A 26,962-nucleotide genomic window follows, 5' to 3' on the forward strand; every position below is an offset into this window, starting at 1 on the left:
TAGTAACAGAAAGGATACAAAAGAATCTGTGTCTGGTTTCTTCTCCTAAAATAGAAATTACCTCACAGACCAGACCAGGGTTTTGTAAAACCCACAGACCAGGGTTTTTGTGAAACCCACAGACCAGGGTTTTTGTGAAACCCACAGACCAGGGTTTTGTAAAACCCACAGACCAGGGTTTTGTAAAACCCACAGACCAGGGTTTTTGTAAAACCCACAGACCAGGGTTTTTGTAAAACCCACACACCAGGGTTTTTGTAAAACCCTCAGACCAGGATTTTGTAAAACCCACAGACCAGGTTTTTGTAAAACCCACTGACCTGGGTTTTTGTAAAACCCACAGACCTGGGTTTTGCAAAACCCACAGAATAGTGTTTTATAGTGTGCACGGATATGGCTAATGCGGACAGAAAACATCTGTCCAACTGTCAGACCTTCATGGATATTATATGTACAGTTTTAGGTCCTGGGGCGAATCTGTTAAATTACAACAGATACGTAAGTCATATGGCCCCTGCATAAAGAGTAACAAATTTGAAGGCAAACTTTTGAATTGGATAAAAGTGTTAAAACAGATCTTGTTAGAGAAAGAGTCACAAGAAAGGGAATAAGAAATTAATTGTATGTACTTTAAGGACTATTTTGGTGAAACATCTGTAAGGACAATAGGTCCAAATTGTTCAGTAAAGAATATTGCTAAAAAGAAATAGCTATACCCTGATTGTCAATGATGTGATGATTTGGAATTGTGGTGCTGTAAGTTGTAGAGTTTGTAGACTGAAGGTATCATATACTGAACCCAGATAAGATACCAGAAGTTGGGATGAGGATAAGAAATACATAGATCACTGTAAGAAAAATACATGGAAATGTGAACATCCTCAATTAAATAGTGGGGAGTGCTAAATTGTTAATGATTTTAAATGTAAAAAGAAACTATGCACAATAAGTAGTAGGCTTAAGAAGTAGTTAACGTGAAAAATGTATAAATCTAAAAGTGGTGTTAGTGAGATATTCAAATATTTGAAAGTATGACATAATTCAAACATCCTCCAAGAGCAACTTCTCCCAACCATCCAAGAACAGTTTGGTGACAAACAATGCCTTTTCCAGCATGATGGAGCACCTTGCCATAAGGTAAAAGTGATAACTAAGTGGCTCGGGGAACAAAACATCAACATTTTGAGTTCATGGTCAGGAAACTCCCCAGACCTTAATCCCATTGAGAACTTGTAGTCAATACTCAAGAGGCGGGTGGACATACAAAAACCCACAAATTCTGACAAACTCCAAGCATTGATTAGGTAAGAATGGGCGGCCATCAGTCAGTATGTGGCCCAGAAGTTGATTGATAGCATGCCAGGGCGAATTGCAGAGGTCTTGAAAAAGAAGGATCAACCCTGCAAATATTGACTTTTTGCATAAACTTAATGTATTTGTCAATAAAAGCCTTTGACACTTACGGTATGAAATGCTAGTAATTTTACTTCAGTATACCATAGTGACGTCTGACAAAAAGGTCTAAAAACACTGAAGCAGCAAACTTTGTGAAAACCAATACTTGTGTAATTCTCAAAACTTTTGGCCATGGCTGTACACTATCGACAAACACGATTCTATCAAACCTGATTCTTAGTAAATTTGTGACTTTGTTTGAAACAAACTCACTAGTGTCCATGCAATTCCCAGTGTGTTTAATATGGGGCCAGACACAATATTTAGTAAATATAACCCTTGAAGTCATCCAGACACAGATCTGTTTAATTCATATCCTTATAAAGGATGATGTGGCAACACTATTTACAATACACTCAGGGGAGTGGGATATTGAGTACCATACTTACTATTCATGTCCAAGATATCATACTGATTAGCACTATTATATTTTATATTGTGTAAGCTATAAAGCATAATGTCAGTCTTCCCAGTAGCAAAGCAATTCATATCAGACTGTGTGATGACATAAAACAGGAAGCTGAGATTAATGTCTCAGTTCTCCATTAGCTTTTAACTTTGTGCGTGCACTGCCTGACCATAGCAAACAGTAATAAGTTCCTTCATCCCCAGCCTGCACATTACTTATGGACAGAATGGCTGATCCTCCTGATATGGACCCAGTAAATCGATCTGATGTCCATGAGGGTCTGTAGTTTGGATTACTGGTACTGCTGCTACCAACTACAAGTTTATGGACACTCCCAGGTGTTTGGTATATCCAGTTTGGCCGATTCTGCCCAGTTACTGAGCCTCCACTCTGTTTGCAGGTCAGGCGGGTACTTGTACCAGGAGACACTGACATTGCATCTTCCTGAATTACAGTGAACTGAGCCACAGAATCTGAAATAAGAAGAATAAACTCAGAGAAAGAAACAAAACCTGATCAGAGATGGCTGTACAAGGATAATAACTTACATGAACAGTGAGATGTGAGAGTGAGGAGAAGGAGACACCAACGCATGATAAAGCTGAGGAGAAGGTTGCTGAGCAGAACCAAAATATCTGATTAAGCCAATACAAATTCACCTTAATATACTGCAGAAATCTGTATCTATGCAAATTATCAGTGACTGTTCCCCACCTACAGACCAAAGGTGCTTATTTAACTGTGGGTGAAAAGTTAGTGATTCCTATAAATTATTTTATTAAGAAACATTAAGAACTTTTCTGATATATATTGGGACACATCACTTGAATATTTAACTTAGGTAAAAGCGCTTCTATATGTGATTTATTTAATTATGGCAGAGTTCTAGATTTTTTTTTATATTGTCAATAGGCTATATGTTCCAAATGTATTCTTACATGTTTCACCTTATTAAATTAATGATGTCTTACAATTAGAGATGAGCAGTTCAGTTCTACTTAGTTCTTTTCACCAAACTAGCGCAAGTTCAGACTTATCTTATTGGCTATCCAAAACACATGAGAGCCGGATAGCCAATAAGATCCCATTTTGCATATCTGAGCGCAACTGAGTAGAACTGAACCGCTCATCTCTATTTACAGTAGAGGTAACGTGAGTTCAGTTAGAAGTCTACAAGCATAAGAAGCACCAGAGGACAATATTTGAACATAAATGATGGTTGTTAGCACTCCTGTACATGCCTTCTTGAACACCATTTGTCAAGTGGTTACCATAGACACTTACCACTTTCTTTAGTGTCTTTGAACACAAATAACACAGTCCATACAGTATTAATGGGCTTCCCTCATTCTTCATGTCAAACTCTGTTTAGCTCTTCAGGTTTACTTCAGGCAAACCCTCACTTTGCTCTCTCTGCAGTCTTCTATAGGCTATTCCACAGGCATTGGATACCAAGAAAATAAAGGGCGCTGTGGTTTGTAGTCAGATTGAAAGCGGAATCCAAATGCAGCTCTCCGTAAGGAGTGGCTAACCACTAAATAAGGAAAATCCGAAAAATAATTATTATATTATCTATAGATTCTGGTTAAAATCTGTAACATAAAAACATTCCAAAAAACACCATAATCTAAACAAATCACACTTAAATTGAGCCTCAATACTTCACATTGATACATTCAGGCAAAGTAGATATCCAGAAGACACAATAACATATTGCTAATGTAAACAGATGTAAATTGTTGCAAATACCCAATAATCTCATATGATAAGAAAAACACTTTGAGAGTAATTCGATGCAGTTCTAAATACTTCTTTCATATGGTTGGATTGCAAAAAAACCCAATTCTTGTGTTTAAATTCAATCAATGTGTCAGTATTGTTCCTATTTGTTGTATCCATGCACCGATGTGCAAACTTTCACAGAATAAATATAGCTATTAAGTTTTTATATCCAATAAAAATCATTAGGTTGGGATAGATCTTACCCAGACAGAAGTACTGACCATCACTTTAAACAGCATTCGATGTTCAGCTGCTCATCAGTGGTTTAATACATAGGGCCGTATATTCAATTAGAAGTGAAAAGCCGAGATCCGCAAAGAAGTATCACCGATTTCGACTTTTCACCTGTCGGAAACTTATCTCCCTGTTCCACAGGTTCCCAAGCTCGGTCCTCAGGACCCCAAACAGTGCATGTTTTGCAGGTCTCCTCACATAATTACTAGTGAAACAGCTGCACCTGTGGATCTTTTAAAACATGTCAGTGAGTAATGAATACACCTGTGCACCTGCTGGGTGACCTGGAAAAAGTGAACTGTGAGGGGTCCTGGGGACCGAGTTTGAGAACCACTGCCCTATTCAATTCCGTCCGCTTTTCACGTACACGGAAAGTCAATGCAATGTACAGTAATAGGCGAAAAAGTCTCACCTCTGAATATCAGAAGAAACGAAGTGCACATTTTTTATTTCGGGGTGTAAAGGTGGGGAAACCACTCAGAACCCTTTGAACAGGACAACTGCATCAAAAAAAATCCAGAAAAAACTTAAGCACACCCCAAAAACTACTTTGAATTTGGGGGGCTAAAAAGCACAAAGTGGGGGGAAAAGTTTGCAAATTAGCGAAATAAGGGTCTGAGGGTGCTCTAAGAAGGGGTTAAGTGTTTTTGGGATTGCAGGTGCTTTTATGAAGGAGGAATTTCACTTTTATTAAAACTACACTTTAGAGACATTAGAATATGCTTGCACCCATTTTCAGGTACCCCAAATTTAACAGGACTAGTTATTTTCTCCCAAAAATACTGCTTTATACCATTCTTCACCACTTGTGCAAAGATGCTAATTAGAGACAATTGTGCGAACTTAAGTACCCCAAACTGTTTTATTAGGACTTATCGGGCACTACTACATTGATCCCCAATGTTTCTGCATCTTCTTGAGGGTTTAGGCTGATTTCCCGATTCTGACACCACTTTTTTGACTTCGCGTGTCGCCGTTTTCACGTCTTTTGGAATTGAATAGGGCGAATAGCGAGTACACGCACGATAAGTTACCGCAGCTAAAATACGTGATGTAGGCGAAAAGTCTGGCATGCAAAACTTTATCGTAGGTGCGAATCTAATTGAATACCCCCCTATATCTGTATTGAAATTGTAGTAGCACTGATCACCCACCGGAATTCTGGGTTGTCCCTTAGACCATAAATCGCTGTATAATGATGGAGAAATAAGGTTGACTAACGCGTTTCTCAGCCCTTGTATGTCTGGCCATCTCCTCAGAGGCAATCTCTTTAGAGTAATCCAGGGGAGCTAAGCAGAGTTTCACATGAATAATGAGGGAAGCCCATTAATACTGTACAGTATATAGACTGTGTTATTTGTGTTCAAAGACACTAAAGAAAGTGGTAAGTGTCTAAGCTAACCACTTGACAAATGGTGTTTAAGAAGGCATGTACAGTAGTGCTGACAACCATCATTTATGTTCAACTATTGTCCTCGGGTGCTTTTTATGCTTCTAGACTTAGAACTGAACTCACATTACCTCTATTGTAAATAGAGATTATGTGTGATCACACAACATTTTCACATTACGTGGTATGGTTCTAGACTCCCAATCCTGATCGCACAGATCAATCTGCTTATTTAAATTATCATAAAAAAAGTATTCAATTATACATATAAACAAGTCACATCAATAAAAACACTACAAGATAAAAGCCTCACCTTCATCAATAACAGGTTATAGACTTTTTCATATAAATTATAGAAAAGTCCATCCAATGGGTGTCTCCTCTTCAAAGAGGTATTTACTAAAGCAATTTATTTGTATTCACTTGGATGATATTAATAATAAGTACCAGGTATTGCAATTTAATAAATACCGGTAAAGTGTCTCTGTGTTGCAGTCATGAATATCGTACACACTTGAGTGTCAGGTATATGCCTAAAGGGCAGAGCCAGAGAAATTTCCAATCAAATATTCTGCACTGTGCTTCAAGCCTTATAGATATTATCCCCTTTAAGCTGGGGCAGGGGGAGAGCAGTAGCCACTGGTGACATTTGGCTTAGTGCTATGCTCAACCACAAGTCCTCCGGAATTCCCAATGCTGTCACAATGCGCCTGGGGCTGGGGGAGAGCGCTAGCCGTTGCTTCTGTCTGGCTTAGCGCTATGCTCAACATCACAGCCTCCGGTGATCTCCAGTCCAAGTCCCCACTAAGTGCAGTATGAGAGCTGTTTATTGCTTTCTTACCCTCTTGCAGTGATGTATCCCAGGCACTTGGTGCTAATTCAGCTGACAGCTCCGGTTTGTACTAAATGCAGCAGCAAGCAGTCACCTTATCAAGTGGAAAATGGAGCAGGCATCCAAATAGAATTTGACCTTACTCACAAATTGCTAACCTCGAGTCGTCGCACGCAGTGAGTACTCAAGCTGCGCATGCCGTCGCAGTGGCTAATTTATGCATGCCTATGCAACAGCGTTCAAACAGACATACATGCCTGCGTTTCTCCAACCACTTCCTCGTCATCACCCATAAATGCTGACCTCCCATCTCTCGGTTTTGCTTTGTATCTTTGTAGGTGATTGCAATGCTAACTCACGCATGCGCACTTCAATGCATACGCATGTGCAATATGCACCATCGGCCGATCTGCGTGTGCTGTTGCAGTGGCGATCCGTAATGAATCAGGCCCTCAGTTCTCAAGGCACCCCAACAGTCCAGGTTTTAAAGATAGCCATGCTTGACCACAGGTAACTTAATTAGTACCTCAGTCAATTTGATTTAACCACCTGTGTTCAACCATGGATATCTCTAAAACCTGAACTGTTGGGGAGCCTTGAGGATTGCGTTCGGGAACCTCTGGCTTATTATATAAACTTGTGTCAATAACTTGACATACATAAAATATAAATGCAAATCTGTTTTCTTCAAGTAAAATAGGAATAAAAAGCAGAAATAGTTATGGAACAATCGTGCAATCTGTGAACAATTAATCAGCAGAAAGACTAAGGCCCTCAATCAGAGGCGGTCACTAGGGCGCGATCGATCGTATCATAAAAGACCGAGAAAATGCAAATCAAGCACAAAATCGCAGCGCACATCATAGGCGAGGAAAATCCCATCACAATGAAAACACACCTCCTGAGTCTTCGTAAAGGGGTGAGCGAGGACTACAGTCGCAGAAATTTGTCGGGCGCTGGCGCCAAGCTATGTGACCATCGTGGTTTTTTGGCAGAGTCAAGTTTTCACATCTGCACTTTCGATGGTTCTTTTGCCTATTTCGATGCAGATGCTTTGTGTTTTTTTGTCTATTCTTCTAATGTAAATTTTGCATGTGTGGTTTAAGAAATCTGGCTATGGGCTTTATTAATAAAAAAACAAAACAAAGCATGCTGGGATGTGCAGTACCACAAACCTAAAAAAACATATAAAAACATCTATAAAAACATATATTTAGCAACTGAACCTAAAAAAAAGGGAATTGTGATTATTAAATGTATTTTAAATGGTTTTGCAAACAAATGTAATATAAATATCACATACCGAGACCAACCAAATGTAATGTTCTTTTAAAAAGAAAAAAAAAGCCAATTAACGTAACCACTTTGCAAATATACATTGTAATGACAAACACCTGTCACTTTGTTAATTGACTCCAGACATCGGCAGAGGCAGAAACCATCGCCTGCAGTTGCAGTGCTTGAGGTAGACCCTGGGCTAAATCAAGCACTACAAGAAGTAGCATCTTAAAGGCTGCGGTATGACGTGTGCGGTGACCCGCTCAGTAATTTATGCACGCCTTTAAAGCTCTCTTTTTACGACATACACGACTGCGTTCGCAGCGCCACGCTCCCATTCACATGCACCTTCCCCTGTTACCACCCACAAACGGAACTATCTGTCAATCAGAGCTACGACCAAGTTGTGACTGACGACAGACTCCATATAGCTCGCAAGAACTGGCTTGCGCACACGCAATGCCGACTACACGCATGCGCACATGACAAAAAAATCGCTCGTGCCCTAGCGACCGCCTCTGGATGAGGTCCTAACTCTGGTTTCTAAAGTCATTCTGACACTTTATAAAACCATTTTCTTATTCACCTGAAACTCCCTTCCCAACGGACACAGGGCCTGATTCAGACCCGCTCATGAGCGCATAGCGCTCGCAAGTGGGTCAATGGTGGGGTACTGCGCACGTGCAGCACGCGCCGCGTGCATGCGCAAGCCCCGGAGCGAGAGAGAAATTCTCTCGCTCCGGGACTCACTACAAAAGGGGCGGCTGTTGATGTTGATCGACAGCTCGTCCCGTTTTGTAGACAGGGCGGGGGGTGGCTACACAAACGGAGGCGTTCCTGAAGGAACGCCTGCCGTTTGTGGGAGGCACCACTGACATCACCAGGAAGCTCTCTGGGGCTTGCAACTGACGAGACCCTACCACAAGGGGCTCGTCGCAAGCCCCAATGGTCGAGATGGTCACGACCATCGCGACCATCACCTGGCCGCCCGCAAAAGCTGTGGGTGGTCACCCACAGCTTAGTGAGCGGCCAGGAGGCTGCAACTCAAAAAAAAACAAAAACGCCCTGATTCAGAGCGAGCTCTCTTAAAGAGTGACCGGCTCGGAATCAGGCCCACAGATCTGAAGAGAAAGAGATACATGTAAATAACTACTGGCAGAAAAAGAAGCAATTTGGGGGTAATTTTAGTTTTACTAAAGTTTCTAAAAATGCCCATAGCAAACAATCAGATTGTAGTTAGCATTTCTCTATTGCATTCTAGAAAATGATAGACAGGATCTGATTGGTTGCTATGGGCAACATGAACTCTTTTCATATATAGAAACTTTAGTAAATATACCCCTTGGAAGCCCTTGTACAAAAAAACGCCTTTGCTTTACTTGAGCTGTCCACCTTCCAGTGTGTACTCAGAAAGAGTTTTCAGCACAGTCGGGAATCTTGTCAGTGATCGGCCTGAGACTACTTCCCTGAAATGTGGAAAAGATGATGTCCATCAAAATGTACTACAAATTCTATGAGAAAGACCTTTACCGTCAATTACGTGCAAAAATTACAGAGGCACCTGTAATGGTGTATTTCAGTGGGGACAAATGAATACCCCAGATTATACCATCACCCAAGCCTACATAGTCATCCCATCCTGTGCTGTGTATAAATTACAGCTGTGCTCCCTGTTAGATTGGGGATTCATTGTCCACTTTAGTGGATGTGAGCTCCATTTTAGTCCATATCATCACCACACCCCTTACACATCTTCTCACCTGGGCTACAGGAAGAGCAGCTGCACTCTGGAATACGGTTGCATGGAGTTGCCCCTCTGACTCACTGAAAGTCAGGTAGAGGGGCCATGGGCAGTGCCAGATTAAGGCCCACATGGGCCTGGAGCTGAAATTTATAAAGGGCCTATTGTGTGCCCCGCGTTGGTGTGTCCAGTGCTTGGGGGGTTGACTAGTGATGTGGGGGTGTTGTCTGCACAGAATTGGATTGAAATGTCAGCGGCATCAGCCCGACGGAGGAGATCCCAACATCGCCAGGTAAGTAAACCCTTCCCCCCCTAAACCTCCCTTAGGGGTGCCTAACTTCCCCCCCGTTAGTGCCTAAAGCTAACCCTCCGCCCCCTAATCCTTACCCACCCGGAGGGGTGCCTAACTCTAACCCCCTTCCCCTACCCTAACCCTCCTGGGGAGGTACCTAACATTAAGTCCCCCCGGGAGCCCTAAACCTAACCCTCCCCCCACCCACGGCTATCCGATGCCGACGCCCGGCTTACCTACGATCGGTAAGCCGGGTGTTGGGATTCTGTAGTGGGGCTAAAGATAGGCTAAAGATATCTTTAGTCCCATTTCGGGATGTCGGTGTCGGGATATCGGTGGGCGGGATAGCGCCAGCAGGTATCCTGACTACATCCAGTCTGCACAGCAGTTGTGGCCTGTGTTGTGTGGTGTGACTAGTCCCAACCTTTAAAAGCCTAAGGGGTCTATTTACTAAGCAGTGTTATGAGACAGAGTGAAAAGTGATAAGTATGTGATAAGGTGCCAGCCAATCAGCTCCCAACTGTCATTTTTCAAACACAGCCTGTGAGATGATAGTTGGTAGCTGATTGGCTGGCACCTTATCACTTTTCACTCTGTCTCCTACCACTGCTTAGTAAATAGACCCCAGAATCGCTCTTCCCTTTTTGCTTATATCAGTAGTGTAATGCGTGAGTCTACAAAGAAGAACACTCCTTGTTAAAATGGCACATAGTGATGACATACTGTAAATCTGAAAATGTCTCTATTAAAGAGCACACGGGTCACTTAGTGATGTAATGAATGTGGGCCTGATTCAGAGCCGAACGCTATTTGCGGACGGACGTTCTGAAAAAGGGGCCGGATATTTAAATTAAGTGCTCGCTCTTTGCGGTCTTATGACGCCTCTATGTCTGAACGAGCGAACAAAACATGCGGTTGCTATTTTGAAAAAAACGCCTCCTGGCCGCTCGCATCATACGTCATCTCCGCTATTTATTAGATTAATTGAGTACATCGAAAGGCGTATGAACTGCTCGCTATTCTTGTGGCAGCATTTTCCTACCGCAATCATGCGAGCAGTTCAGGCTAAATGACAACCAAGTGACGTGGTCGATGACGCTGCTTTGTTAATTATGCACACCCTTAAAACGCCTGTTTTGACCGTTTGGCATGCCTGCGTTCGGATCTCCACTCCCCATTTTCAAGCACCTTCCCCTGTTACCACCCACAAACGCCTCATCCTGTCACTCAAATTAGCAGCCATTCGCTATTTTGCGAGCACACGATTTCTGACCGCACTGACTGGTTCGCGCATGCGTACTAAAACCCATACGCATGCGCAGATGTGCGAACATCGCTCCGAAGGAACGAGCGGCCACTTACGAGCGGCTCTGAATCAGACCCTGTGACATCTTTCTCTATAAAAATACCTTATCCCATTAATAGATATACTGAGAAGTTGTTAGATCTAGACACCATAGTGAGATCCAAAACAAAGTCACATAGGGTTTGATACCGCATGCAGTTGGCCAATGTTTTTAATTCTGTGCATGAGTCCCAGGCGCACAGTGCATGCGTTCCCATTGTTAGCGCTTAGAGATGCAGAACAGCATCGGATGCATCCATTGGTGCACAGATGGTCTAAAGACGCACAGAGATCGCACTGCAACGCCGCAAGACGCTGCAAGTGGGCGTCTCACTATTAATGAAATGGGTCACAGCATTAGCATAAGGATGCTGCTGCGTCAAAAGACTCTAAAATACACAGATATATATCAAAACCAACATGATGCGCCCCAATGGTGTAGTATTTTCTGATTCCACCTCTGTGTGCTCAAACTTAATAATATGATGTACAATAAGGCGTCATACCAGAGATAAAATAAATGGGCTTAAGCCTTACATCATATTATTAATTTTGAGCACACAGGTGGAATCAGAAAATACTTGTTGTTTTTTTAACACTCTGGACAAATAAAGCCTCAGTCCTGTGTGACGCTATCTTTGTATTTTGAGTTATTTATTTCACTGGCATTGTTATATTTAAGTGCCTGCGCCTTCGTTCTTTGAAGCTCATTCAGAACCGATCGATAAGCTGCGCTCGCTCGTTCTTGCCGATAATCGCACATCTGCGCATGCGTATGGTTTGCAATGCGCGTGTGCAAGCCAGTCTTAGCGATCGGGAAATGAGCGCTCATTCTACACAGCCTGGCCGCTACTTTGAGTGACAGATTGCGCCGTTTGTGGGTGGTAACAGTGGAAGGCGATTGTGAACGGGGGTGTGGCTGTGCAAATGCAGGCGTGTCTGGGTGCCAAAACGGAGTTTAATGGGTGTGCATAATTAGCAAAGTAGCGTCATTGTACACGTCACTTGGTTGTTTTTTATCCTGAACTGCTCGCAGTGCTTGCGGGAGGGTATGGTCTACCTCAAGCGCTGCGAGCAGCTCCGATGGCCCTCGATGTTCCCAATTAAACACACACTTCCTGGAGATGACATGTGCAGCGAGTGACAGGTGGGAGGTTTTATAGTCCTGCGTACGCTCACTGCCATCGCTCACTAAGATATAGAGGCATCCTTACACCGCAAAGAGCAATCACTTGATTTGCATACCAGGCCCCTTTTGCGAGCGTCCGCAGCTTAGCGATTGGTTCTGAATCAGGTCTTTTGTTTGAGATATATATATATATATATATATATATATATATATATATATATAACATTAAAATCTTGTCAGTGCCTGCATACCAGTGCAGTGATCATCGTTAGTAGCAGCCAGCAGATAACAACACTGTGGGCCTGTTCAATCAGCAGAAGCCAAGCAGCCAGCAAGGGAGTATCAGTCACCCAGCCGGGCCACCTTGACAGATCAGTGGCTGTGCTCACTGGTCGGGCACAGCTGCTTCAGAGAGTGGTGGTACCTATGTGACGTCACATACAGAGGCATATCAACAGTTAATGGCGCACAAGGCAAAGAAAAATTATGGTGCGCCTCCAATTAGGAACAATATTCTATTATCTTTAATATCTAAAATCAGTGAAATAAAATACATATTGGTGCACAAACAAAACGAGAATAAAAAATATTTTTACTTTCCTGCACTGTACATAATTGTGATGGAAAAGCTTGTGTGTTTGGGGTTACCTGTCTCAATGATTTCAATTGTTTTTTTATGGCATTGCAGGTTTTATTTCTCACAGCTCTCTTTGCAGGACATTTTACTGTATGGGGGAGTTTAAGGAGGGAGCTGTCAGCAGGGGTCATGCTTGTGTTGTGGCAACACTCACACACACATATACAGATGCCAGCATTACACCTACCTCTGGTTAGTGCCCGGCTGCAGTACTGATGGTGGGGTGAGTGGGTGGAACTTTAGAAGATCCGTGTGCTCAGTTTCAGTCATCCCAGAAATAGAGCTTTGGGGGCGGAGCCTAGCGCGAATTAGGGGCGGGGCTTAGCGCTAATCAGGGCTGTCTGAAGGCAGAGTCTTGGACAGTCTGGGGGAGGAGTTTTGAGCAGAGTTGACTCAGTAGGCGGGGCTTCGGGCGGCAGGAGACAGGGTATAATGAGCAATGATTCCGGTGGCCGTTAGGTTAGATAGGAAGGACAGGGCTTCGGAATGCTGGGGTGGTGACAGGAAATAGTTTTTTTTCCTGTCACCACTACCTGCACTGCAGTTGGTCCTGTGGGCCTATTTTCATGGGGTGGCCTGGAGCTGTAGCTCCACCCGCCCCATTGTTAATCCGGTCCTGGCCATGGGTAGGGAGTATGGACACTACAATAAGAGAACACAGTCTTAGCTGGTTTATTCAATTTTTTTAAATCATATCCTCTAGTTTCACCTGTTTATGCAGCTCTCAGCAGAGGCGTTTGTGATTCCATAGCTAACGCGCACACACACAAAAAAAACCACATTGATTGGTTGATTAATTCATTTTTTATTTGGCACTTGGGAGGGAGAGCACCCGTACGAGGCAACAGCCTCTTGATAAACATCACAGGCAGCACCCCTGACACACCCAAAATAAAACAGATTGATTGATTGAATTAATATTGGGGGGGCACTTGGGAGGGAGAGCACCCGAACGAGCCTCTTGATAAACGACACAGGCAGCACCCCTTACACACACAAAAAAAAACAGATTGATTGATTGAATACATTTTTGGGGGGCACTTGGGAGAGAGAGCATCCGGCCGAGGCCCCAGCCTCTTCATAAATGACACAGGCAGCACCCCTGACACACACGAAAAAAAACAGATTGATTGATTGAATTAATTTTTGGGGGGCACTTGGGAGGGAGAGCACCCGAACGAGGCACCAGCATCTTGATAAATGACACAGGCAGCACCCGTGACACACACAAAAAAACCCAGATTGATTGATTGATTGACTGAATACATTTTTTTGAGCACTTGGCGGGGTAGAGGACCCTGAATTAGGCAGCAGCCCTTTGATAAATGACACAGGCAACACCCCTAGAGAAGCTACGTTGCGGATAAGTGCAGATTGTTAACACGCACATACACACACAATAAAAAAACTTTTTTATTTGAATTTTTTGAGGGCACTTGGGGGGGAGAGGACCCCTGAATTAGGCAGCAACCCCTTGATAAATTACACAGGAAACACCCCTAGTGCAGCTACATTGTGGATAAGTGTGGATTTTTAACACGCACATACACAGGAAAAAAACATTCATTTTTTATTTGAATTTTTGGGGGGCACTTGGGGGGGTAGAGGACCCATGAATTAGGCAACAGCCTCTTGATAAATGACACAGGCAACACCCCTAGTGCAGGTACGTTGTGGATAAGTGCGGATTGATAACACGCACACACAGGAAAAAGCTTCTTTATTATTTGAATTTCGGGGGGGAACTTGGGGGGAAGAGGAGCCCTGAATTAGGCAGCAGTCCTTTGATAAATGACACAGGCAACACACCTGTGCACCTACGTTGCTGATAAGTGTGGCTAGCAGACGCACACATACACATAGAATTTTTATTTTATTATTATTTTCATACTAGTGGGGTGGAAGCCCCCTCAATGAGGCAGCAGCCCCTTGATAAATGACACAGGAAGCACACCTGCACACCTACATTGCTGATTATAAGTGTGGCTAACGCACACACAGAAATAAAAAAATCAATTTTTATTTTTTTCACAGTGGGGGTGAAGAGCACCCCTGATGAACAGAGCACCCCCTGGACAACACAGCAGAACAGTCAGACAGCCCCTATGGACAACATCCAGCCAGCCCCTATGGATAGGGCAACACCCAGCCCCTATATAGATAAAAATAGATAATGGACAACAGCCAGCCAGCCCCTATGGACAGGACAACTTACAACAGCCAGCCCCTATATGAACAACAGCCAGCACCTATATGGACAACAGCCAGCCCCTATGGACATTAAAAGCAGCCAGCCCCTGAGTGACAACACAACTGTATGCACAGCAGCGCAACACAGCATAGCTCCCAGCTCCCTCCCTCTTCACCCTCCAGAGCCAGAATGAAAATGGCGGCGATCGCAGGACCATTTATACAATCCAAAACCCCCGAGAATCCGACAGCGGGATAATGACATTTTGCCTCGATTTGAGATCCGAGTCAGGCGGGAAAAACCGAGCCGACTCGGATCTCGGCTTGGTTCGCTAAATTCGGGTGGGTTCGGATCTCTGAGATCCGAACCTGCTAATCTCTAGTTTAAAGGCTTCTGATTGGTGTATGGTGTGTTGACTCCTCCAATTGTTTGTACTTAAAACATTAGCATCTAGTTTGTTTTATATAATTAGCAACATTCTTTTTTCATTGCTTAATTGATGTTAGCATTTGGACAACTGCCAGAAAGAAGATTCCCATTTAATTTTACGTGGTTAAAAAAAAAAAGTGGACGTATTTGCATTTTATTAATTTCATATTGAAATTACGACTTTTGTATTTATTATTAACACTGGCAAGATATTCTTCCCTCTTGTGTATGTGACACTAGATTACATTATTCTATAGTGTACAAATAGGCTAGTGCAGTGGTTCCCAAACTTTTTTGAATCACGGCGCCCTAGAGTATCAGCTTTGTTTTCATGGCACCCCTAAGCCAAAAGTCTGTTATTGAGAAATTCAGAAAAAAATGTAGTAGTTAAGTGAAGTAAATTGTGCTGACCTGTCATCCTTAGGCTCAGTTATGTGGTGATGGACAGGTTTGAGCTTCTGTTTGTCCACATATTTACATTACATTGACCATAAATTATTTTATTTGTTTTTTATCTGGACCACCAACCTGAGGCACCCCTACAAGTGTCCCGAGACACCCCAGGGTGCCACGGCACACAGTTTGGGAACCACTGGGCTAGTACAGAAGCAATTGAAAAAAGAGTTTCATTCTCCTCAACAATTACAAACAATATCTATATGTGGTTAGAGTATTTAATGCATCAGTTCTGCATTTGTCTGTACCACTGTGTATTCACTGCCTGACCAAAGAGCACAGTAATATGTTCCGTCATCATTTGCTTGCACTCTGCTGATGGACAGAATGGATGATCCTCCTGATACAGATCCCGAGAATCTATCGGATACTGATGAGGGTTTTTGGTTGTGATTGCCACTGCTATCACTACTGACTATAAGGTTAGGAACACTCCCAAGTGAGTGGTACACCCAGGTTGGGTAGTTACCAGTAGCTATTGAGCCTTTATTGTGACTGCAGATCAGACGGATGTTTGAACCAGGAGATACTGACATCGCAGCATCCTGAATCACAGCAAACTGAGCCAGAGTACCTGAAACAAGACAGGAATGTTACTGGGAGAAAATGAGAGGATACGTGGATATACTAGTCATAATATCTTACATGAACAGGTGATGACAGTGAGCAGGATAACAGCCCAGGACATAATGGAAAGAAAAGAAGAGACTTGCTCAGTAGCACAAAATACTTCAGGCTGAATCCTTCAGAGTCACTATAAAACTATAAAAAACCAAGGTGTGTCCTTCTATGCAAATCATTGCAGGGTCCATTTGGTTAGTAGTCTCCTAAACACTGTATTGGATTTGTAGCCTGTAGATAAAAAGCTGAGATGGTAGAATAGTGAACAAATATTGCTGTATTGGGTTTAGGAGGCTGTACAGTCAGGGCAGTTTCTAGACAATCTGGCTCCCAGTGCGAGCATTCAAAATGCACCCCCCCCCCCCTTATAATATTTTCACAAAAATTTCTGTGTGATTTAATTTTGTGAAAAGTGTTTAAATATAATGTGTGTATTTGTATGTATATATATATATATATATATATATATATATATATGTGTGGAAGCAGATATTTGAAGTGGGGGCATAGAGAATTAATGTGCGCACGCGCCGAAGGCGCGCTCCAAAAAATGGGCATGGTCACGGGTCTACACCAGACACCCCCAGACCCCTCCTTCACCAGACACCCCTGGCCCCCTCCCTCACCAGACACCCCTGGCCCCCTCCCTCACCAGACAATTCCAGGCCCCTCTCTTACCTGACACCGAGCGGCAGGCGGACTTTCGGCACATGCGAGTGGGCGGGGGTGCCGGGCCACAAGGCTGGACTCTGCAGCTTTGATGCTGCAGAGTCCTTCTGTAAGGAGACAGCTCCCGGCACACGCAGGATGGAAGGGCGGGCAGTCAGCAGCGGCACACTGCAGACTCGAGGCCAGCCTTTTCAGAGCTCCGCTCCTCACTGACACGCTAGCACGCACGGTCCGACGTCATGTCGTTACCGTGCGCTCGTGCGCCAAATGGTTGATTCCGATTGGTACTTACCTATGGGAGGCGGAGCTTACACAGGGGAAGGTCCTCCCGGTCAGTCTGAGTGGCGTTACAGCCGCCCTGATGCCGGCCATTAAATGCATTATTCTATAATTTATAGATAATGCGAAATTGCAGCAGAGGCAGTTTTGCCTATGTTAAAGGGGTCAGGTGGAGCGCCCCGTGCGATTGCACGGGTCGCCCGCCCCTAGAAACGGCCCTGTGTACAGTGGACAATAGTTAAGCTTTTAGTTTTAGAACTCTATCTCTGTGCAGTGTTCTCCCCGTGTGAGTGTGGATTTCCTTTGGGTGCTCCAGTTTGGCATATACAGTACATGGTAGAGTATTTATCTTCTGATAGAAATAAAGCTACAGTAGTACTGTATATTTACAGTCACTTTACAAAGTTGACTCCCATGGTGTAATTTGTAATTTGGCTTAATGAATTTGGAGGAAAGATGCTAGGGAGAAATAAATTAAAAAGGACATTAATTAACTGTATGGTCCATTAATTAACTTTAGGGCATAAAGTGATTGGGGTAGGCATGACTTGATCTATCTATATTGAGGGTAATGAATTGAAGTTGAGTGTGTTTGAACAGGTTCATGAATTGATTTTAGAGGGGCATGAATTGATTGCGGAGTGGGTCAGGAGAGGTGTGAATTAACACAGTCTCTGTAAATCTAGAGTTCCCAGCACACAGAGATATGTTCCCACTTCGGCTAGAATTTAGGGTGCTGCTGTTAGGATGTGTCACCTGATACCACCTACATAATATACAGAATGTCTACCAGCATACCACCCAACATATGGTAGCATGACAGAGGGACGTGGCCTCATAGGAAATGGGCCATGAATTTACGTCAGGCCCTCTGTTTCCGTCACTCTTTGGACATGCCTAGCACTCTCCGCACAGCTGGGCTGCCCCCAGGCACTGTTTATATGCACAGCATCTATTCAGTATGTACCTGCTTTTCTGGTGTGCTCCCCCAACCTCCCACCCACCCACAGAACACTTCCGCCTGTGGGTGGGACAGCGAGACAGTGCCCGAAATGCATGACTGTTAACTGAAATTGGGACTGTTTTGAGGTATGCATCTGTCCATTATTTCTTCCTTAGCTGAGTGTGACTGAGGAGATTACAGACTTTACAGCATAATAGATCCTGTCCGGGGTGGCTGCTCCATCCTCTGACACTTAGCTGTGACACCCAGCTCATTAGACTGACTCCACTCAGGTAATGCAAACAGCTATTTATTTCTATTGGCATATTTACTTAATGTTAGTTGGGCAGCACAGACGGTGTAATGGTTAGCATTACTGCCTCACAGCACTTAGGTCATGGGTTCTTTTCCCACTATGGCCCTAACTGTGTGGAGTGTGTATATTCACTCCATGTTTGCGTGAGTTTCCCTTCGGGTGCTCTAGTTTCCTCCCACACAACAAAAAATACTGGTAGGTTAATTGGCTCCCAACAAAATGTAACCCTAGTGTGTAAGTATATGTGTGTACATTTGGTATAGATTGCAAGCTTCACTGGGACAGGGACTGATGTGAATGGACAAATATTCTCTGTAAAGCGCTGCGGAATATGTGTGCGCTATAGAAATAACTGGTAATAAATAAATACTGTGTGCATGTAAGTCACAATGAGATACATGTCTTGAGGTTGTTCAGAGATGTAACTAGACATTTTGGTGCCCTGTGCTAGAAAGAGTATTGGTGACCCACCCCCCATTTCATATAAGGACAGCGCACTCCGGAGCACATGCAGGGGAGGGACATGGCCACATAATAGTACTAATTCAAATTACCATACACAGTAGTGCCCCTTATACATGTTACACCACACAGCAGAGCTGCTTATGCATATTATGCCACACAGTAGTACCACTTATTCACATTATGCCACACAGTAATACCCCTTATTCTCATTATGCCACACAGTAGTACCCCTTATTCACAATATGCTACACAGTAGTGCCCATTATTCCCATTATGCCACACAGTAGTACCCCTTATTCACAATATGCCACACAGTAGTATGCCTTATTCACATTATGTCACACAGTAGTACCCATTATTCACATTATGCCACACAGTAGTATGCCTTATTCACAGTATGCCACACACTAGTACCCATTATGCGCATTATGCCACACAGTAGTACGTCTTATTCACATTTTGCCATACAGTAGTATACCTTATACACATTATACCATACAGTAGTACCCCTTATGCTACACAGTATTACCCCTTATACATATTGTACCACACATTAGTACCCCTTATGCCACACAGTAGTACCCATTATACACATTATAGGCGGGATGTACTAAGCATCGCATTAGCGATGCAGTACATCCTCCCTGACTTCAGGTACATACCGCTGTTCATTAACGTGGTATGTACCAAGAATTTTGCAAAAGACAGCTCTCCCGATAATAGCTGTCCTTTGCGATGCTGCCGGGCAGAGGGACCTTTGGGTTTATCAAAGCCAAAAGTCCCTCTGGTGTCCTTCTGCACATGCGCAGAAGGACGCCGGCCGCAAGGGTTCATCGGAGGGATCAGATCAGATACCTCCCAGCCTGGAGCATCCCTATAAGAAGCCCAAAGAGTTCTATTGGGTAACACCACCTTCAGGTGGCGTTACCCTTCGGGATAAGCACCGGAAAGCATCACAGTCCAGGTGATTAGTAAATTCAGGGAATGTGGTAAAACCCCCGAAAACTGCATTATCGGGGGTTTTACCGCATTTTTACCTTTTGGAAATCCCGCCCCATGTGACATCATAGTACCACTACACATTATGCCACACAGTAGTACCCATTATACATAATATGCCACACAGTAGGGCCTCCATTACCTATCTGTTACTAACGATTGGTTGGCCTAATAACCCAGCCTAGGGCTTAGGCTATTGTCTGCCTACCAATGGGTGCATAAAATGACCTGGGCCTAGTTCCCAGAGTCACAAACTTGTGGCAAGGGCCTCTGCCCACCTAAAATGCCCCACAGGCCTGAGGCCTAATTGCACCCACAGGCCTAATGCCCGATACATGGCGATCTAGAGAGGGGAGTTGAGGTAAATTAACTATGACCAAGGCTGCCTACCGGTAAGCTGCTTCTGATCGGCTGCTGGTTTGCAAGCCTTGATTGGCTTGCAGTCGGTGCCAAGTTCAAATAGCTGCCACTGTTTATTAGCCGCCAGTCTGTGAGCCACGGTTGGCTCATGGCTGGTGCTACATTTAAATTAGTACACAAACTTGTACTTAAACCTATTTACTAACTTGTCAGGTCATTGTATGCTAATTAGTACACTAACTTGTACACAAACCTATGTACCAACTTGTCAGGACGTTGTACGCTAATTAGTACACTAACTTGTACGCAGCCTGTGTACCAACTCGTCTGGATTTTGTATGTCTATCAGTACTAATGAGTATGTGGTTTAGTGTGCTGGTCCTCTAAGCCAAATTAATTATTAACTCTTTATAATTCTGGTCCCAAGCCACACCATCAGCTCTCAAAGCCGCATTGATTGTGTACCATCTTCTGTACTGGCTCCAAGCCGCATCATTGGCTCTCAAAGCCAAATCAAATATCAACTCTCTTCAGAACTGTCTCCAAGCCACATCATCGGCTCTCAAAGCCAAATCAACTATTAATTCTCTTCAGTACTGGCTTCTAGTAGCACCATCAGTTCTTTAAACTGCATCATCTTCTGTTCTATTTCACCATGGGCTTCCAAGCCACACTTTCTGTTAACTAACCTGTTCTACCAACCTCACACGTCACTGTACCAGTATCCATTTCTACTGACACTCTCACCACTGAATCCTCTTGTTCCTCCATGTGAATCGATACTACCTCGAGCTGTAAGCCCAGGCGGCCACCTAAGTACCGGTGAATGCATCCCAGTTCTAAGGGAGCAAAGGACGGTTGTTAATGGCAGAAAACCTTGCTAGTCTAGTTCTAGAATTTTCACACGGAGTAGACATTGGAGTCATAACAATGATGTGCCCTCCTCACTGTGGATTACCATTAATCACCTGCTCTGCTAGCCCATTGGTTCAATTCATTTCTTAAGCCTGCTGGTTCATTGCTGGCTTACCAGCTATAGCGTGTCTGGTGTGTCCTTCCGGTTCCTGCCAGTCGTGTATCTACCCATCTGTGCCTATTTCTGCCTAGCTTCAGAGTTTCTAAACTACTTCTCTCATTGCATCATCTAGGGTTGTGTTTTCCAGTGAGCAGCAGTCTTCTCTGTGTCTTTGACAACATGGCCCTTAAGGCCACACCTCAGCATTTAACATCTCGGTTCTTCAGCCACACTTCAAGACCGCACCTCAGCATTTTCATCCTGGCTCTTAAATTGCCCCTCGGCTTACAAGCCACACCTCAGCCCTCAAGGCCGCACCTTAGTATTGACATCTCGGCTCTCAAACCGCACCTCAGCTCTTGGAGCCGCACCTTGGCCCTCATTGCCAAATCTTTGCTGGAACCTCTATCGGCTCTTGGAGCCGCACCCCGGCTGCACTCCAGCCCTCAAAGCTGCTTCTTTGCTGGAACCTCTATCGGTTTTTAAGGCTGCACCCCAGCCCTCTAGGCCACATCTTTGTTGGAACCTCTTTCGGCTCTCTAAGCTTCAACTGGTCCTCAAGACTGCATCTCTGCTGGAACATCCATAGGCTATCCAGCCGCATCCTGGCTCTCAAAACCGCACCTTGGCCCTCAAGGCCACATTCCAATCTTTGTACCCATAGACTCTTAAGCCGTACCTCAGCCTTCTAGGCAGTTACCCAGCCTGAATTTCCGTCAGTTCTCAAAGCCACATCCTGTCAACTCCTCCTTGAACTCCTCACCTTATCCTGTAGTACAGTCGCATAAAATCTTGTGACCCTAGGATAACTGTGTAAGCCTATCTTGTGTCTAAGTCCAGTCTTGTGTATAAGTACTGGTAAATGCTTCTAGTTCTGAGGGAATAGTGGGCAGCTATTGGCAGAAGAACTCATCTGAATGATTCTATGGGTCTTACATGGTGAGTCCCAGGAGACCGTAACAACTAGAGGGTGGGCAGCTTAAGTAAAGCAAATCCAGTTTGTACAATGGCCTCCAAATTGTCTTTTATTCTTCCCAGTAGTCAAACGCATTGCCTGACATGCCTATATGGATGCTGTACTTAAAATAATCTTCCACCATTCTTTGTATGGTCACTGTATCAGATGAAGTCATGGTAGAGGTGTCACTAATTTTAGGCAATTATTTTAAACCCGACTAGATAACAAAATTCAGTGTTGAAACATCTGCTTCACCAGTGGATCTCTTGGGAAAGCTCAGTTTTTTCCTGAAAGCAGCATTTCCTGGAGAAACTAATGGAGGAGATGTTGTCATGTCACATGCTGCTTGAGCTGACAAATTGCTCATCAGGAGCTCTGTCATCTCTTCAGTTCTGAGGGCCTGATTCACTATGGATCACTATTCTGCTTATACGCATACACAGTTGCTAATATCAGAGGTGCTATCTAAATGTTTGCATTCGCATTGCGATCGCAGCCTGACATAAGGACGCCCACTTCCCCTTACTCACATCCATATTCTGTGCATGGAATTATATCTCAGGCAGCATCTGGTATTGCAGTGGCTAATTTATGCACACCCATGCAATGGCGTTGAAACGCACTGGCATGCCTGCGTTCGCACGACCGCCCCTAGGATGCATCATCAGATAATCTGTGATAACATTGTCCAGCAAAGTGACCCATGGGGGCCACACAAGCCAGCTACTGCAGATAAAACAAAGAGGCCAGGAAATCTCCATTAGCCGACATAGATCCTAGCCTCTTCCCTCCTCCCCATTAGCAGCGACACACCTTCATTTCAGGAAATAGAAGCAAATGGCAGCAGATTGTCAATCACTGACAGTCTATTGCCGGACTGTGGGCCTGACTCAGACCAGCTCACTAGATGTGTTCGCACGCAACCGTCAGCTGCCAAAGTATTCAAATCCCGCGATCGCACGGCAAGACATTAGCACGCCCACTATGTCTTGGCGTGCAATCACAGTATGTATTTAGATGCCCACCAGCCTGACACAAGTGTGCATCTAAATACATAGATTAAATATCTATGTGTATTAAATAATCGGTAACATCGAGTACCATCGGACCCATAAGCAGCACTTGTGGTTGACCATACCCTACCACAAGCACTGCGAGTGCTGCTGTGTGTAAATTATCCATGTGATGTGTATGCTGATGCTGTGTCTTAATTATGCACACCCCTGAAACGGCGTTCAGATGCATAGACACGCTGCATTTGCACCACCACACTCCTGTTTCCATCGACCATCCTCTATCACCACCCAGAAACGGCTCATCCTGTCACTCATTCTAGTGAGGTGTCTGTGCAAAAGGGGTGAATGCTTCGTGATCGCAGTGACTGGTTCGCGCATGCGTACTGCGTCTTGTATGCGTGCGCAGATTGCAAATATCGGCAGGCTAGGTGCAAACGCATCCTAGTGAGTGGGTCTGAAGCGGGCCCTGTGGGCTCTATTCAGACCTGCTTGCTAGATGTGGTCACACGCAGTGAAAGTATGCAAATCCACGATCGTATGACAAGTATTAGCACGCCTACTATGTCTTGGCGTGCGATCTCGGTGTGTATTTAGGAGCCCACTAACCTGTCTTAAGATGCCCACTTATGCACGTCTTCTCCAGGAAGTGTATGCAACCATCGGTAACATCAAGTACCATCGGAAGCTAACACAGCACTTGTGGTTGACCATACCCTACCGCAAGCACTGCGAGTGATTCAGTGTGTAAAACAACCATGTGATGTGTACTATGATGCTGCGTCTTAATTATGCATGCCTCTAATATGGCGTTAAGATGCTCAGGCACACCTGCATTCACACCACCGCTCCCCCTGTTTCCATCGACCATCCCATGTCGCCACCCATAAACAGATTGTCCTGTCACTCATTCTAGCGAGCTAACGCTTCCCGATCGCTTGAACTAGTTTGTGCACGTGCACTACGATGCATGCACATGCGCAGATTGCGTGCAAATGCAGCCAAGCAAGCGGGTCTGAATTGGGCCCATCACACAGGACCAATGGGGTGGGTGAAATCCCCCACCCCATCAGCAGTGCTAAGAACTTTATTCGGGGATGCCGACTGCTGGAATCCTGGCACCAGATTCCAGATCAGCGTGAGAACACCGGCGATGAAATCCCGACATGGCTGGAGATGCCGATGCCGGACTCCGACAGCCGGCATCCCGATCACTCCAGCTTGCTACATCTGAGGCACAAATTTGTAGAAGAACAAAAAAGAAAAGACAAGGGAAAAGCAGGAGGCCATACACAACGCTGTCTAAACCCCATCTGTATCACTCCTGTTTGTCTGCCCCTCCATTTTAGAATGTAAGCTCTTTTGAGCAGGGCCAACTACCCTCTTGTGCTTTGTCCTACTGTATTTTCATTTATCTCTTACTCCCCACTAGGGCAACTAACACTAACTAGGGCAACTAACTGCTTATGTGGGTGTAAAAGTCGCTAATATAGTAATGTTTATTATCCTTGTCCGTGTATTGTATTGTATTGTAAATGGCTGGTTACTTATCCGTTTATGTACTTTGTAAGATGCTGTAGAACACTTAGGGCACCATATAAATAAATTAAAATAATAATAATAATACTGCACATGTATCGGGAATCTGCATTCAGCACTGCTGAATAAGGCCCTATATTTTTCTGCGGGAAACTCCTATTATTAGAATTTTTTTTTTCCTTTAGCAATATAAAATATTGTTTTGATTCCCAGTTGCCCTAACTGAAACCCTCTTTGCTTGAGCATCAACTTTAGTACATGACATTGAAGGACTAGGGGAAAATTTACTAAAGTGAGAGTTTTTAGAAGTGATGTTGCCCATAGCAACCAATCAGATTCTACTTAGCATTTAACTAGCACCTCCTACAAGATAATAGCTAGAGTCTGATTGGTTGCTATGGGCGACATCACTTTTAAAACTCACTTCTAAAAACTCTCACTTTAGTAAATTTTCCCCCTAGTATCATCATGACTGGTGGCAGCGCTAGTATATGGCTGCTGTTCCTGCTCTTCTCTCGACTGATCATGATCCATATTGATGCACAACGCAAGTTGTATAAAAATGCAACAACCTTATATGTTCACTAATGACAACTCACACTGCAGATTCACACATTGCTTATATTTATGAATGCAGTGCTGCACCTATAACCACACAAGTTGCTAATATTTATGAATGCAGTGCGGCACCTACAGCACACACAAGTTGCATAAAAAAACAACAACTTTTTTTAACTAATAACAACTCACACCACAGAGTCACACATTGATTATATTTCTGAACACGGGGCCTGATTCTGACCCGCTCGTGAGCGCTGTTCGCTCGCAAGCGGATCGATGGTGCCGAAGTGTGCATGTGCACGATGGAGGGAGCTCCGTCATGCGCATGCGCGAGACCCGGTAAGCGACGAAGTCGGGTCTCGCACCAAAGGGGGCGTGCTGTCGATGGTGAGTGACAGCACGCCCCCTTTGGTGGGCATGCCTGCCAGACGGAGGCGTTCCCATGGGAACGCCTACCGTCTGGGTCCGGCCCCACTGACATCACTAGTGATGTCAGTCGGAGTGATTTTGGCTCTGATAGAGCCAAAATCACTCCAGGGCTTGCGGTCACCGAGACCCTACCGCAGGGTCTCATCGCAAGCCCGATGGTCGCGATGGTATTGACCATCGCGACCATCATCATGGACGCTCGCTATAGCTGTGGGTGGTAACCCACAGCTATGCGAGCATCCATGAGCCCGCTCCAAAATGAGGTAGGAGGGCCCTGATTCAGAGCGAGCGCTCTGGTCAGAGTGTTCGTCTCTGAATCAGGCCCACAGTGTTGCACCTACAGCACACACAAGTTGTACAAATTATTATTTTTTCACTAATGACAACTTTTTGGGGCACCAGCGTGCACGGTGCACCAAAAAAGGGTTAATATAGTAGGGGGAGCTCTGGGTTGCAGTGTATACTAAGCAATGGGCACTCAGGGCCTGCTTCAGCAAGGAATGCAATTCTGCTTATATGCATACACTGCAGTTGCTAATATCAGCAGTGCTATTTAAATGTGTGCAATCACATTGCGTACGCAGCCTGACATAAGGACGCCCACTTCCCCCTACTCACATCCGTACACTAGGGCAACATAGCAAATTAATCTTTAATTTTGAGTAACATCAGACCCATATGCACAGTTAAGGAAGCCCAGACCTCACTCTGGAATTGACAACTTTATGAATACTCAGGAGGCGTCTGGTAGTGCAGAGGATAATTTATGCATGCCCATGCAACGGCATTGAGAAGCACTGGCACGCCTGCGTTCACACGGCCATCTCCCTTTACCACCCACAAATGGCACTTCCTGCCAACGACTCTGCCATGGGTCTGTGTAGCCTCTGCATACGCAGTTCTGACTGAAGCATCAGGCTCACACACGTGCGCTACGATGCATAAGCATGCACAGTGCAAATTAATCTACCGATTCCCATGTGTATACACAACTGCATTCCTTGCTGATTCAGGCCCTAAATGACAAAAAAAACACCAGTGTGCACCAAAGCTTAATGCAACCCTGTATGGTGCTCTGGGCCATACACCTAGTCATCCTTGCTGTCTGCCCCGTTCCAGGTTCCCTACGTGATCTCCTCGAGTATCCAGTACCAACTTCTTGTGCCACAGTGTGTCTGAATATCTTGTCTGTGTG

The 26,962-nt window shown here is 44.4% G+C and overlaps 1 protein-coding gene across 1 annotated transcript; it reads right to left on the bottom strand.

Annotated features, from left to right (window-relative positions):
• Window positions 1–1,981: 1,981 nt before the first annotated feature.
• Window positions 1,982–21,213, bottom strand: LOC148517963 (uncharacterized). Its single transcript, XM_088477936.1, has 4 exons — window positions 21,201–21,213; window positions 20,942–21,091; window positions 15,866–16,174; window positions 1,982–2,337 (listed from the first exon to the last, which is right to left on the bottom strand). Exons 1-4 carry the CDS (start codon window positions 21,211–21,213, stop codon window positions 1,982–1,984), a joined length of 828 nt encoding a protein of 275 aa, XP_088334062.1.
• Between the last annotated feature and the right edge of the window lie 5,749 nt (window positions 21,214–26,962).

The sequence above is a fragment of the Taudactylus pleione genome, unplaced genomic scaffold (assembly GCF_031769625.1).
Source record: "Taudactylus pleione unplaced genomic scaffold, aTauple2 ptg000205l, whole genome shotgun sequence".
NCBI lineage: Eukaryota > Metazoa > Chordata > Amphibia > Anura > Myobatrachidae > Taudactylus > Taudactylus pleione.

Bases quoted from the DNA above. Each gene is read 5' to 3' on its own strand.
- LOC148517963 (XM_088477936.1), bottom strand. The intron at 16,175-20,941 runs GTTAGTTAACAG...GTCTTGTTTCAG, and splicing joins GTGTGAGGTTGGTAGAACAG to GTACTCTGGCTCAGTTTGCT. The intron at 2,338-15,865 runs GCAGTGAATACA...TTCTTATTTCAG, and splicing joins TTACTGTGCTCTTTGGTCAG to ATTCTGTGGCTCAGTTCACT.